This window comes from Gopherus evgoodei, chromosome 15, assembly GCF_007399415.2.
Source record: "Gopherus evgoodei ecotype Sinaloan lineage chromosome 15, rGopEvg1_v1.p, whole genome shotgun sequence".
Taxonomy (NCBI): Eukaryota; Metazoa; Chordata; order Testudines; family Testudinidae; genus Gopherus; species Gopherus evgoodei.
The window spans coordinates 21178741-21194714 of record NC_044336.1 but is presented as its reverse complement, the minus strand read 5'-3'; the positions used below and the strand labels follow the sequence as shown (position 1 = coordinate 21194714).

The 15974-nt window shown below is 41.2% G+C and overlaps 1 protein-coding gene across 10 annotated transcripts in view; it reads left to right on the top strand.

Annotated features, from left to right (window-relative positions):
* TEX2 (testis expressed 2) overlaps positions 1 to 15974 on the top strand; it is a 128132-nt gene that overhangs the window by 73654 nt on the left and 38504 nt on the right. For all 10 annotated transcript variants that reach the window (XM_030534906.1, XM_030534910.1, XM_030534905.1 and 7 more), the window contains one exon: positions 14216 to 14416. In XM_030534906.1, the coding sequence (XP_030390766.1) occupies positions 14216 to 14416 (201 nt within the window). The remainder of the gene's footprint in view (positions 1 to 14215; positions 14417 to 15974) is intronic.

The window sequence follows — 15974 nt, the reverse complement described above, 5'->3', positions numbered from 1 at the left end:
TGTGATAATTTCAGTTTTTGGCTGCTGCTGCTGCTGTTCAAACATCTAATATGAAGCAATGACAGGGAAGAGGATCAGCACTAGAGGTGGATTAAACTGGGTTTACTTTGGTCCTCTCAAATCAAATCATTTTATCTGTATCATATTTACCTCTGAGAATGAAGTTCATGGTGCAGATGAGGGCTCAGTCCAATAAGGCATCTGAACTAGTACAGACAATGTACTCTTGAGTACAGATTGGGGGGGACAACAGTCCTGAATTTTGAATCATTTTAGAATCTAACAAGAATAGTCTTTGGCCAAATGTTATATAACTTGATGGGAGATATTAGGGTTCCCCTTTTACACCTGGGAAAATGTCTTTATACCTTAAATAGTTTACTGCAAATGTGAAATTGGGAAATAATAATTTGAGGATTTTTCCATGAGTTTTTCAGGGCTGGATCTATCTTGAATACTTCTAGGATTTGCCAGGCAGGTATACTGCTCTAATTTGATCTGGCTAAGTAGTACCATTTCTCTCTTTGCTGTTCTCTTTTGCACCCAAAGCCATCCTCCCTGCCACTTCGTTGACCTACAGTCCTACCAACTTTTTATCTTGCCAATTACTACTTTCTGAATGACTACTTCATCCTCAAATCTGCAAGAGCTAGTGAGCAGAAGGTTGGATTACAGTTGATGCTAAATATCCTGAGGTGTATCTTTGCCACCTCTTTCTTATCCTGTATTTGGATTTAGGTAATACATTTATATGGGAGGGAGGGGATATAGGCTAGAGGCTTACGAGGCCCATCCAATTCAGCATAATTCATGTATCAAGTATCTATGATGAATATTGCTGAACGCTCAGTCTGCTTCAGTGTATTTGCTCTTGATGTTTACGTTTTGTGTTTGGAAAAGCTCTTCTGGACTTCACATAAAGATTTGGTTTGGGGTCCATGCCTTGGATTAACATGAGCAAAACTACACTAGCATAGTACTTGAACTTTCTTTATATTATGGTATCAACAAAAGTCTAAAATAAGGATCAGGGACTCATGCTAGGTATTCTACAAATAGAGGTAGATGTGGCCCCTGCCCCAAACAGCTTAATTTAAGAGAAGAGTAGAGAGGGAAGGGGAGGGGCAAATAACAGGAGATAGAAATGCAATATTAAGATCACATGTTTATGTAGGCCAAGAATGAACACAGCTTGATTGTCGCTTTGGGGGGGGGGGGAATCTTGGTGCACTTATTGTAATTTTTTTTTCTTTTTGCTACCTGCCTATTTTATATAGCTTAAAAGAATACTCAACTAATTCTTTTAAACCTTGCATTTCCAGTAAAGTGGGATATGTTTTTTGTTTGGGAAGGTTCACATCTGTATTCAAAATTATTGCTTGAGCAATCTTTAGTCAACTGTAGAAATGATAATCACCTTTACCTGGACAAACTCAATAGGCTATGTGTCAGAAACACTATTTTCTGTTAAAGGTGTCTTGACTTCGCTAGCATGTCTTATTACATCATCTTAAAATATGCTCCCTATTAACAATCTAGCCAATACACAATTCTGACTGCTTTATATTTCAAGAAATGATAGACTTTTTTTTTTGGACGCCTAAGTGGAGAAGGCCAGGTTGGTTAAACCCAGCATTTGACCTGCCCTACTGTCTCTTCAAACAAACAAACCCCCAAACTGTTCTTCTGTCAATAAAATAATTAACAAAATGTAGTTGTTTATGTTGAACTTGCAAAGTGATTTTCCAGGAATGTTTGATGCTTTAGAGCCAACCAGGGAGCGCAAGTTTTTTAAAAACATTGTTTGCAGAGCTGGACTGGCAACATTAATGGTATTGCTGATGATGGAAATGCCCAAGTAAAGTAGTAATGGTTACAAAAGAGTCATATTGAAAACCTAAATGAGGATGGGAATCCACGTTTCCAAATGGAAAAGGAGAGCCTTCCCAGGAAAATGACTTGATTTTTCAGCTGTTGGTTTAAAAAAGGTGTTTTGTGTCTGTGTATACCTGTACACGTTTCAGATTTCATTATTTATAAACAGGACTTCTCAAATGTTTCTTTGAGAAAGTAAGAGTGCTGAGAGGTGGGTGGATACCACACACACAGAAGTTTGGCAAATATTCACTTAATTTCTGAAAAATTTGCTTTGGCTATTCATGCCTCTGTGTTCATTTTCACAAATATTCTAGAAAAAAATTATTCACATGAATAATTGCAAAAAATAACTTAAAACTCAATTTATTGAAAGTGAATTTTGATTTCCGTAATTCAGCAGCAGCACTGCAAATTTTGAATTCTGAAATTTGAACTTGATACTGAAATTGGTGATGAAATTCATGCCATATTGGTTAGATACGTGCTGTAAGTCATCCAGTCAGGGAATGGAAAAAATACGTGATGTTTAAAATTTACATCTCATTTATACATCAATCATGAACTATTTTGGTAATCTGAAAACCAAGAGTTGTTTGCTATAAGTCTGCAAATTGCAAATGAGTTTGACTCTTTGCAGACAGTTGGTGAAAAGCAAAAGTACACTTTGCTGAATAAAATGTTACAAATCCGGGTTAGTCTGATTTTTGAAGCCCTCCACTCCCTAGGGTGATCAGATGTCCTGTTTTCAACCAGAACACCTGGTCTAAAAGGGACCCTGGCAGCTCCGGTCAGCCATTAAAAGTCCGGTGGTGCTGCAGCGCTAAGGCAGGTTAGTCCCTACCTGTCCTGGCTGGCACCGTGCTGCATCCCGGAAGTGGCCAGCTGCTCCGGCTCCTAGGTGTGGGCAGCTGCCCGAGCACCGGCTCCGCACTCTCGCTGGCCAGGAACCGGCCAATGGGGGGCAGTGCCTGCAGGTGAGAGCAGCATGTGGCGTCTCCTGGCCCCTCAGCCTAGGACCTGTCAGGAAAGGCAGCCTGCCTTGGCCTCCCTGCCTCGCCACTGACCAGGAGCTGCCTGAGGTAAGCCCATGCCCCAACCCCCTGCACCACTCCTGAGCCCCCTTCCACATCCTGAGCCCCTCATCCCTGGACCCACCCCAGAGCCTTCACCCACTCCTGCACTCCAACCTGCAGCCCCCTCCTGCATTCCAAATTCGTTGGTTCCACCCCTCAGCTTGGAGCCCCCTCCTGCACCCCAGATCCCCCCCCCCAGCCAGAGCCCTTACCTCATCCCGCACCTCAACTTCCTGCCCCAGCCTGGAGCTGCCACCCCCCCCAGCACCCTGAACACTCATTTCTGGCCCCGTGCCAGAGCCCACAGCCCCAGTTAGAGCCCTCCCCTCTTCCCCCTCCCCAATTCCTTGCCCCAGCCCAGTGAAAGTGAGTGAGGGTGGGGGAGACCAAGCCACCAAGGGAGGGGGAATGTAGTGAGCAAGGGGCAGGGAAGGGGTGGGGCTAGGGTGTTCAGGTTTGTGCGACTAGAAAGTTGGCAACCCTACCACACACACACACATAAAATAACCCTCTGACTGCTAAAAAGGAACATTCTTTCTTTTTCTCTCCATCTGTATCTGGTTCAGTCAAAAAAAACCAACTTGATAAAGTAAAACTATTTACAAAAAACAAGGTCCAAAGGTTTATGGTCTTAACATGTTTATCTTCCGAGGGCTCTGAAAAACCGAGGTTTCTGGCCTGGTCACCTCCCACTGAATCAAATTCCTGGGCTATTTTCACCTTCTGCAATTGCCTTCCCTGTTAACTCATCCTGACCCCAAATAGTGCTCAGCACTGAAGAGAGAAGCTAGTACTGAATCACATCTGTGCTGACAGCAAAAGGATAAAGGGGAATAAATCTTCTGTGTCATTGTAGAATCTCTGCTGCTACTTCCCCTTACACCACATTCAAGTGGGTTACAGAGAAATTATCCTACACAGGTTCAAGGCAGCTGTTGATTGCCATCGCCAGGGAGCAAGAAAGAAGATGCTGCTTGCCTTACTGTGGAAAAAGGAGCAGGCAGTGAGGCATCAAAGCTTGCAGATGATGCACGTACTTCAAGATAGTTTAGTCCAAAGCAGATTGAGAGGAGTTACAAAGGAGTTTTGCAAAACTGGGGGACTGGGAAATAAAATTGCAGACAAAATTCAGTATTGATAAATGCAAAGTAATGCACACTGGAAAACATCATCCCAACTATCCATACAAAATGATGGAATTTATATTAGCTGTTACCACTCTAGAAAGAGATCTTGAATCATCATGGATAAAGTTCTCTGAAAACATCTGCTCAATCTGCAGAAGCAGTCAAAAAAGCTAACAATGTTAGGAACTGTTAAGAAAGAGATACATAATAAAACAGTAGATATCCTAATGCCACTATATAAAACAGGGATCGGCAACCTTTCAGAAGTGGTGTGCCGAGTCTTCATTTATTCACTTTAAGATTTTGTGTCAGTAATGCATTTTAACATTTTTAGAAGGTCTCTTTCTATAAGTCTATAATATATAACTAAACTATTGTATGTAAAGTAAATAAGGTTTCTAAAATGTTTAAGAAGCTTCATTTAAAATTAAATGCAGAGCCCCCCCCAAACCGGTGGCCAGGACCCGAGCAGTGTGAGTGCCACTGAAAATTAGCTTGCGTGCTGCCTTTGGCACACATGCCATAGGTTGCCTACGCCTGATATAAATCCATGATACACCCACACCTGAATGCTGTATGCAGTTCTGGTTGTCCCATCACAAAAAAGATGTTAGAATTGGAAAAGGTGCAGAGAAGGACAACTGTTCATGACTGAAGACCTGTTCTTCCACATCCTCTTCATTGCTTTACTGCAATGGTTCTCAAAGGGGTAGGTGTACCCCTGGGGCTACGCAAAGGTCTTCCGGGGGTACATCAACTCATCTAGATATTTGCCTAGCTTTACAACAGGTTACAGAAAAAGTACTATCCAAGTCAGTACAAACTAAAATTTCATACAGACAAAATGAGAAAGTAAGCAATTTTTCATTAATAGTGTGCTGTGACTTTTTTTTATATTTTTTGTCTGATTTTTATAAGCAAGTAGTTTTTAAGTGAGGTGAAACTGGGGGGTCGGCAAGACAAATCACTCCTGAAAGTGGTACACTAGTCTGGAAAGGTTGAGAACTGCTGCTCTACTGTCCTATTTAAGTTCAAATGCCTTTTTATATTTGTATATGGCATATAGTGTGTTAAGAGGAGGTGACTAGTTTTAATTTACGTTCTTGCGAACTCTGAACATCTGAGTCCCCTTCTCTTTCCCCAACTAAATAATCTTGTTTCATCCTATTGATTTCTGACCCATGATTGTAACTATCTTTTTGTGTAAGCGGGGGAATGGTCCCGCTATTGTGGGGAACTTTCCTGGCTTCTGCACTATCCCAATGAAGTGGGCTAGTGAAAGGATCTGAGGCCTCCCTGCCCTTGAGGACTCCCCTTCCACTCTCCTGTCTGAGTCCTTGTAACTCCAACAAGGCTGGGCCCAGGATTCCTGGAAGGCTCAACCCCCAAGCCTGCTGTGGTCACTCAGGACAGGGGCTAGGGTGTCCCCACTCCGGGGTACTCTCTTTGCACTGCGCACCTCCCTGACCCACTGATCACGTCATACAATTTAAAGCAAATACAATTTATTTAATTAACAATTAATTTTAAAAAAGAATAAGGAAAAATGGGAAAGGTTAAAGGAAAACACGTCACCCTGCTCTGTGGCAGGGACCATCACAAGCAGTGTCTCTGGACATCAGGGCACTTCAGTCTGTTCCTTGTAGGTCCCAGGCCGCCTCCTCAGGCCCTGGCTGTGCTGCAGGGACGCTGCGGGTCAACAGTTGCTGTGGTGGTAACCACACACTCTCAGGCTCTGGGTGGCAGAACCCTTCAACCCATTGTCACCCCTGCTCTGTCAGGGTTATGATCCCCCTCCAAGTCTGGCCTGCAGAGCCTCTTGGCTGAGCCATCTCCCTATGCTTGGCCCACTGCCCAGGGTCCCCCTCGCTCTCCCCAGCTGCTCACCGCACCCAGCTCCGGACTGCCTCAGCACAGCGGCGGCTGCTGCTCTGCCTTCAGCTCCCTGGGCTGCTTCTCTGGCCTCTCTGGCTCCAGTTGCTACAGCTCCGCTCCCAGGGGAGGTCTGCTCTGCAGGCTGCTTCTGTCTCTCTCTCTCAGCACTCACCTGCTTCCTGGGCTGCTTGTCTGGCCCCTCTGGCTCTGGTTGCTGCAGTTCCCCTCCCAGGGCAGGTCTGCTTTCTCTGGGCCGTGCTCTGGCTTTTTGGGTTGCAGCTCTGCTCCCAGCAGCTTAGCTTGGGCCCCTGCTCTCGCCTTAGCTCAGCCCCACTCTGTCTGACCCAGGCAACTTCAGCTCACACAGAGGACGGGACCCACCCTGGCCTTCCGTCTCATTGATTAGCCTGCCCGCTCTGTCAATCAGGCTGACCTGGAGCGTTTGCCTCTTACCATTGTTCCTGGGGACTGTCAGTCTCAGGGTCCTGATTTGCCATCGATCCCTCCCCTTTAGTGCTGGGAGCTAGCAACCAAAACACCCCCACTGAATGTTAGTAAGGGGATAACAGTCCCCTTACATTCGTCTTTCCTCTGAAGTCTTTCAGCCAATACTGTCTTGGAGGTTCGGATTATGTCCTCTCTCTTTACTTGCCTGCAGGGGAAAAAAACCCCAAAATTTTAAATTACAGAGCCTGGTTTTAGCTGCTGATTTAGCTATGCACTTCCTTGGTTGAAGCAAAAGCATCCTTCAGATCCAACAGGACACTTACATTAGAGAGTAACTTGTTCTGCCAGTTTTGTATTATGGTTATGAACAATAGTTCTTGGTACTTGTATAGCAGAGCGTAATCCACCAGCAGAAATCATAGGTAATGCAGGAGGCAAATACTTCAATGACCAACTATATAAATGTATAGATGAACAATGGAAATCTCAAATTATGCCTTAGAAATCCAAGTTTCACAGGCCATTTTTTCAACCATGTATTTATCTGTAATTTGTTTTTTAATGTAAACAGTTGTCAATTATAGAGGTTAATCAAAATTTGAAATGCTCTTCTGTATGTTATGTTTTTCCTTCTTTGTCCCTTAACTTAAAATGACTAATACTTGGCTACATGAATACTTAACGTTTGGATTTGATGAATTAAAAGCATGACTATTTATAGGATTAATCTGGGAGTAATTGTCAATCATGGAGCACAGCTTTGATTTTAACATAAACTTTGTCCCGTGAGATTTTGTAAAACTCACCCATAAAAGCAGTTGGAAATTTCAAAATTTGCCCATTTGAAAGCTATTGCTGAATGGTCTTGGTAAGTGTGCGTGTACACACCCACCCACCGACCAGTTGATCAGTTATCTTCTACAGAGTCATTAGGTTTGAAATCTCTGCTGTAAACATCGAATTCCCTAGATTTCACACCCTTTTAAATAACTATAGCAGTAAGTTCAGAAAAACTATTCCAGAAGTAGCTGGTTATCTTTACAATTGAAGATTTTTGGTCTGGCTGAGTCAGAAGAGAGGATGGTTATGGAGGTAAGGCATAACGCCAGGCATCAGCAGATCTGGGTTCTATTCTTGGCACTGGAGCGGACTGCCAGTGTGTTCTTGGGCAAATCATTTACCCTTTTTGTGTCAGTTTCCTAATCTATAAAAATTATAGTGCTTACCTCACAAATGAGTTGCAGTGGTATATTTAGTGTTTTTGTAAAGCATGCTGAAAGCTCATATGGAAGATGCTATCCAAATGCAAAATATATTAGTTGGCCTTTAGATGTTATCCAGTAAGTATCTGCATAGCAAAAGGAAGTTGAGGTTTAGTTCTAAAAGCAGAAAAGTAAGGAGTCTTTTTTGAATGAGAGGACAAAAGCAAAGAGGTTAGGTTTCAGTTTCTATCTACTATAATACAGGTAATAAAAAATAATAAATAAAAAAGCCCAAAGCCCCTAATCAGAATAGAGGAGCACTGTTGCACTTGGCACTGTACAAAAATATATTGTAGTAAAAGGCAGTCCCTACCCCAAAGAACTTGCAATCTAATTTGTAAGGAAACTGATAGCTTTGGGTGTAGCAAACTTTGGTTTATTGAAGAAACGGTGTACTTTCTGATGGTGTTTCATCTATGCACTAGATTCAATTTGCGACACAGAACTGTGCAGAAGATGTCCACTGGCTCAGAGTTCCATTTCCTCTTTGGCTATGTTGCTGAATCATAGGACTATGTCCCTTCTGAAGTCAGTTCTTTCAAGTATTTGATCCCCAAAGCCTTGTGTTAATATTGAGTTTGCTGGTCTTATGCCTTGAAACACTAGGCTGAGGCTCACGGAATGGACCAAATAAGGAACTAGTGTAACTCAGTTCAAGTTAGTGGAATTACGCCAGGGTTGAATTTGGCTAATGTGTCTAGAATTCAGTTGGCCACAGTCCATTCACTTGGCCACAGTAATTGATGAAGTTTGATTGCCAAAAGCTAATGGTTCAATTATGTTGTTGGAGCATAGATAAAGTTAGTAAGCCTTTTCTAATTTTTCTTGTTTTTTTCCCTGTTTATGGATGCTAAGCTTTATTCCGTCATGTTTATGCTTTACATCATGCACAGATCATTTCCTATATTTAATTTATGCCAGATTCCCCACCCTGTGTGTTGTTTTTATCAATTTTTACACCCTTATGCAATGAAGATACAACTTTAAGTCTGGAGACATATATGTTTTATTAAAAGGAGGAAGAGGAGCACTTACAGGGACAAGTGGACTTCTGAGCATTTTTTGAAAAAATGTATTAAAGTGTGTTAATGGTTAAAGTGAGAGACACACATTCCATTCCTGATAATACCATTGAGGTTTTTTGTGACCTTGGGCAAGTCTTTTTAACCTCCCTGTGCCTCTGTATCCCCTATTGTTAACTGGCCACCTTTTTGTAAAGTGGTTTGATATCCCTGATTTGAAAGATGCTGGTAAAAGGTGTGTGTGTGTATGTATATATATATATATGTATATATATGTATGTATATATATGTATATATATATATGTATATATATATATGTATATATATGTATATATATATATGTATATATATATATGTATATATATGTATATATATATAATTTTTAAAAATCTTCCTCACTTTATCAAGCAACATATTCTAGAAATGAATTAATTACGAAAGAGTGGAAACAACCTATGAAAGAGGAATTCTTCTGATGAAGACTGCATATCTATCAGATTTCGCAGGCATTTCTGGACTTCAGTACTGGGATTTAAAATGAAATCAGTTTAGTGCTAATGTCTGCTAATCAATCTCTGTGAAATTGATGCCAAGTGACTCTTGGAGGAAGTGATATTTTGAATTCTGGCTCATGTTGTGAAAAGGCTGGCTGATGTTTTCGTTTATGTGCTTGATATCTTTGTGCAGAAAACCTGGTATTTTTGAACACTTTGGCTTGTCAGTCGTAACACTGTTCCAAGAGGCAGCCTCAGTTTTTCATGTTGAAATCTCAGGCATGTTATAGTTAATTGTATTAAACAGTTATATTGAAATGATCTAATATGTCTGATTGCTCAAGTGTGGTACTAAAGAGCCTGATTGATTCTGCAGCTCTTACAAGAGTAATCCCAATGGTTTCAATGGGCCTACAACTCAAGTACAAAGTTGCAGGATTGGGCAAGTGGTGAGTGAACATATATAAAATGTTAGTCCATCTTAACCTAAATTGCTTGAATTTCTTGTGAGCACTCTTTAGAAGTATGCCTTCATAGGAGATTTAGGACAGCCTGTGGTACTGGTAAGACAGAGTTCATTAAAGCCAGAAGCTCAACATTTACTGTCACACTAACAGGACCTGGCCTGGTTATTAATCTAGCTGTTTTAACAGTATGGCTGACCTTTCCTAAAAGCAGTTTCACCTAATGGTTAACAAAGCACTTTTCAATTTAGTTATTGTACTGATAGCCAGACAATTTCTCCTATTCCATCCTCTAAACAACACTGCTCATCTTTAAAGACGGAGATCACAAGATCACTGTCGATGGCAAACAGCTGCAAAGTTGTTTGACTGTTCCCATTATCCTCCCTGAGTTACTAAATTTCTTAATTTAACTGCTTCAGTAGTACCAAAAACCAAACCATGCAATCTCCGCAAACAACAATGAAGTCCATTGTTGATTTTCCAATAGCCTCGGATAATGTATCTGTCTCTGATGGATTATAGTGATGGAATTGCTATATTTAAGCACAATCCATTAATTTAATTGTTTTGGACACACTGCAAAATAGGTTGCAGCATGCGTTGAAAATATGTGCCTATCCCCACTGACTATTTTTCAGAGAGAGGAGGAGTTTCAGAGAGTAATTAAATTGGAGAAAAGAATCTTGAGGTTTTCACGTCTTTTGCACTTGTTCTCCAAAGGTTTTATTCTAAACTAAACATGCAAAAACACCTCCCCCCCAAAGCAGATTTATTCATTAGCCAATTAAATTTGAGGTAAAATAGATATTCGGAAAATACTTCATCAGGCATATAGCTTCAGATTAATTAACAGTGTCATTGGCTTCTCTAGTTAGTTTAGTATTTTTCAGTTATGAAAATCCATTGTCTAAAGTTTTCACTCTTTTATAGTCTGAGCTCCTTAATCATCATGAGACTGGTAGAAGTCTGCTCAATTGGAAGGGATTTTTTTGGCCCTTGATGATGACGGTAAGAGAATGGAGCATGAGCCATGCATCATCTTAGCTGCTATGCGCCCCTTGCTGAATATTCCAGTCAGTTCTGTCTTAACTGTAGCCAGTGAAGGAGCTCCCTTTAGGCAACCAGTTCTCTATCTGTCTTTTGCAGGTATGATACCTAAGAAGGAAGGAAAACTACCCACCAGCTTCAAGCCTCTCAGTGAACAGGACAATGTCATTCTGATAACCAAATTGATGGCTTTGTGATGGGTTTGGTCACAGAGACCCCCTTGGGGCTGTCATCTCATGTGCTGAAACTACGTCTGAGCCTGTTTTCTGTGCCAGCTTGGGACTTCAGACCCCTGTCTTATTGAGCCAGGCGTGCAAACCTGCTGCAACACAGACCCAGGGTCTGAACCACACTCCCAAAGCTGCAGACTTAACTGAAAACAGCTCGGCACATACTCCTATTTCCAGCACCCAGACACCCAGCTCCCAATGGGATCCAAACCCCAAATAAATCCATTTTACTCTGTATAAAGCTTACACAGGATAAACTCAAATTGTCCACCCTTTATAACACGGTGTGGAAGTAGAGCAAGAACTGACAGGGATTTGAAGGGGATTTCAATGCAAACAGTCTGCTCTGTGAGCAAGAGTCAGGTTAGCTGTGACCCTAATAACGTGAGATTCGTAGAAGTGAGGAGTGTGAGGTGAGTGGGAAAGAATTCTGAGAGAAGTTGTTGCGACCTTGTGTTAGATAAGTATGGAATGTAGACTATAGTCTAAACAGAAGTGAGAAAAATAAGATATCAGGATGACCTATGTATAAACAAAATGCAGCTGTTGCTCATTATTGTATGTAACAAAAGGTATAAATGCTTGGTGTAATTGTTTACCTGTTGAAAGACCTGCCTAGGTAGGGGAAACCCTGTGTCCTAGTGCATTCTCTCCCTCCATGCAATTGCTAGAGAATAAAGTATCTGACTTGCTGCACCCAACCTGAGAGTGAGAACTCAGTTTTTCTCTGACAACTGAGAGAGAGAGATGCACAGCTGTTTGCTCCCCCAGGTATTAATCACTTACTCTGGGTTAATATACTTAATAAAATCACTTTTATTTATTAAAACAGTAGGATTTAAGTGGTTCCAAGTAATAACAGACAGAACAAAGTAGATGTTTCCAAGCAAAATAAAACAAAACACACAAGTCTAAGCCTAATACATTAAGAAACTGATTTCAGATAAAATCTCACCCTCAGATGTTCCAGTAAGCTTCTTTTACAGACTAGACTCCTTCCTAGTCTGGGCTCAATCCTTTCTTCTGGTACAATCCTTGTTAGTTCCAGCTCAGGTGGTAACTAGGGGATTTGTCATGACTGGCAGCCCCCTTTGCTCTGTTCCACCCCCTGTTTATATCTTTGGCACAAGGTGGGAATGGTTTTGTGTCTCTCTGGGTTCCCACCCCTCCTTGTAAATGGAAAAGCACCAGGTTAAAGCTGGGTTCCAGTATCATGTGACATGTGCACATGTCCTGTGAGTTCCCCTCCATTCTTCCAGGACTGGCCCATATGCAGTGGAGGCTTGCAGGTAAACAGAGCTGAGGATTGAGGTAATACATCTACTATTTAGATTCTGAGTTGAAAGGCTCTAATGCCAAATATTCTTCCACTATAGAAGATCACCAGGATAGTGATCCTTTGGGAAATACAGCATTTTTCCCTCAGGTATTACAGAAGCTGTCCAAGGCAGCTGACTTTGTCGATTCCTGTACCAGTTTTAATTCAAAGGACACAGTTAAGGGACCTGGACCTGTAGTCTCATCTGCCAGGGTTGCTGTGCCCTTGCACCTGATCTTGGGCAGGCTCACTTGATGAAGGTGTGGCAGACTCCCCCTTACACAGCTGCCCACACATCAAAGGTGATCAAAGTATATTGTTCCATGAGGATGTTGCCCAAAAGAGACAACCAAAAAAAAAAAAGTGAGGCTAGGCTGAGGCCATTGGTATGGTGTGAGCTGTCTCTGGTGTTGGTGTGATGCTGGTTAGAGCCACTGCCTCAGAAGCGTGCCTATATGGCAGTAGGAAGTCCAGAGAAAGCTCAAAGATCTGCATTACACTAGAGAACTTCTTTGGGGCGGAGGGGGAAATTTTACATGAGTGATAAGGATACTCTGGGTTTGCACAGAGTAACATGCTATGACTGTAGGCAAGTCTTGTGATGGCCTTGTGCTTTGATAATTCCAGCTGGAATTTCTGGATGAAATTCAAAACTCAAATGAAAACTAGTTGCTGTGTCTGCTCTGAAATTTTTTGGCTTAACTTCCAAAAAGGAAGTAGGGTGGGCCCATTACAAACGAACCCTGCTGTGCAAACTGTAAATCATCCTGGCTTTACTAACGGTCTCCTTGATGCATTTTTATTTGTTTGTGAAGGCTGGTTATTTCCACTGTAAACAAAACCCAAATACAAAATGTCTCTAAAAGCCAGTTTAGGTGTTGGTGAAATCTAAAAGCAGACTGTATGTGTTTTAAATGGAAATGTCAGATGTGTGACTTAATGAGGTGGCTACTGAACATATAAAATAGCTTAATTTTCCTAGTGTTTTGTTTGTGAGTATTAGTGAAAATGCAAATAGGTAGTGGAAATTAATATAATCTAGGCATCATTAATTGGTAACGGCATCTAAGAGTCCTCAGAAAATTGTGCAGTGTTTGTTCTGAGAAACTGACAGGCACCAGCTCCCAGTGAAGTAAATGGACCTTAGAATATTGTCCTGTTTTTTGTGTAGGAGATGATTTTTTAAATTGGCTATAGTGCTGCAATAATATGTCAATTGACTTTTTGTATAGTGGCTTGTGTAATATATTTTAATAGGGTATTGAGAGATGTACGTTCATAGACGCTCTTTTCCTCCTTCCTTTCTCTCTCCGTCCCTCCCGTACACTCCTCCAGTATTGTAAGGATTTCTGCTGTGCAGGTTTAAGGCTTGACTGCAAGGTCCTGAGTAGCTTCACTTTCCATTGACTTCACTGAGCACTGAGGGTGCTCAAAACCTTGCAGGACTTGGCTCTTAATGCACAAATGCAGGAGTCACTTAAGGTATGTCATCTGGCAGGCTAAGACAAGGAAAAAATTGACTTCATGTCTCATGCATGTATGCTCTGGGTAATACATTGCTTCTTTTTTCCTCTGCCAAGTGCCTCCGTTGGCTAATCTGGTACTTTCAGGAGTGGGAATAATTACTTAAATATGGAGCTTTTCACCCTAGATCTCACAGCACTTTATAAAGGTGGGTAAGAAACATTTGTCCCTGTTTATACAGATAAGAAAACAAAAAGGTGCAGAGAGGTGAACTGATTTGCCCAAAGTCTCAGACAGCCAGTGCTAGAGGTAGGAATAGAATCCTGCTTTCCTGATTTCACTGTGGTGCCCAATCTACTGCTTCATTGCATTCATCCATGCAATATGTGACATGAGGTGGGAAGGAGTCTGTCTTACTATAAATGGTTGAAAACTATTTATTTAAAATTTTATTTTCACACTACATCAGGTTGCCAATTCAATATCAATTAACAAATCTTTCCTTTTCTAGGGATGGATGAATGAAATTTATAATTATGATCCAGAAACTTATCATGCTACATTGACTCATTCTGTCTACGTGCGACTTGAAGGAAGTACCCTAAGACTTTCAAAACCCAATAAAAATATTTCCAGAAGGGCTATTTACAATGAGTCTAAGCCTGATGTCACCTACATTGGCCAGAAAATTTATGAGCTTACGGACAGCAAGGTGAGTTCTATTTAGTTAAGCAGCTGATTGCTGTATAGTAGTATAGAGAGAGCCTACCTTTTTACATTATTAGTTTAATTTCTGCTGTCATGTAAATGAAGATTATTTACTGATTAGCTTTCAAAGTATTATGCTGGTTTAATCTGCGAGTGTAAAAGGGAACAGACATTAGCCAATGGCTATTTCATACTGAAGAGTGATCTATGTTTAATCTCTTTTTATGGGTATAAAAATATTAAAACAAACATTTTGGGGCTGTATCTTTTTTTTTTTTTTTTTTTTTTTTTTTTACACAAGCCTTCCGTTACATTGCCACATAGATGAATCTTGCTATGAAAAGAATAAAACCATTGTCCCCAATGTTCAGAGCGTCTTCTTGAAAAGTTAAAAAGGGGACTGGGAGAATAAATCAGCAGCACATAAGCAAAAGGACATTTAAAAACTCAAACCCCCCTTTATTTAGTAAATATGCAGAGTCCTGAAACTGTGGTGTGAGAAGATTGAGCATTCTTTCTCATATACATAAAACAATATGCATATAATATTTTAGAAATCTTGCAATCAAATTTGCTTGTTTCAAGACTGCAAAAGGATTCAGAGCCCAGTCATTTTTGCTGTTGCACAAGTGGAGGGAACACAAATTGTGTGGATGCAGCAGAAGAGAGTGGGAGGTGGGTGAGTAGATGGATGAAAAGGATAGCTCTGCTGCATCATGTCTCTTCTCACTACAGTGCTGTGGAAGCTTCCCTCCAGGTAGGTGCATTATGGGTTCTGAGTTTCTGTACATCAAGACAGGAGTGGGAAGAAGTGAGGCTGGGAAATGTTTGCCCTACGTTGCCCCTCTCCCAAATTTTTTGGGGATCCCAGCATAAAATAAAGCTGACTACATCAGCATTATCTTGCATGATATCCCTGTGCATTGCAAGGAATGGTGGCCACAGAAAGGTATTGGCAGCACAGGTGAAGGAGGAACTGATGATACAGTAGAATCTGGGACTGGGACAGAGAAGAATAAAGAAAACTAAAGAGGCAGTAGGCCTTCATCGATCTCCCAAGATCTGCACACAGAGGGGGCCCAAATATTTCCATGATAGAAAGATGAGGTAGAAATTTGTAAAGATTCCTCCATGCATATTTTCTCTTGCTGGAAACATTTTAACTATAAGACTTTTGAAATCACATTGCAGTAGTTTTATAGCTCAGTACAACAGGACTTGGTTGTTCTTAGTGGTATCTAAAATCTGACCAAAAGTAGCACAAGGTTTTTGTTACAAAATCAGTTACAGAGGGACAGTGTGCCCCAAATGCAATCAGCAAATAATGGAATTTAAGCTAAGCGTTACTTTAAACACACTGTGGGGATCTTTAGCGACATAGGCCTTTTTAAAGGAACAGTTGGGGTAAGAAATTTTTTCTTTAAAGAAATCCCTTCTTTCTACTTGCATTTGGGTGCTGTTTGCATTTGCTCAGCCTGGAATATGACCATCAAATAGTTCTGCTTTCTGGTTCCTATGCAGTCACACAGCACCAGCATTGCAGATCTCGAGTATCCAAAAAT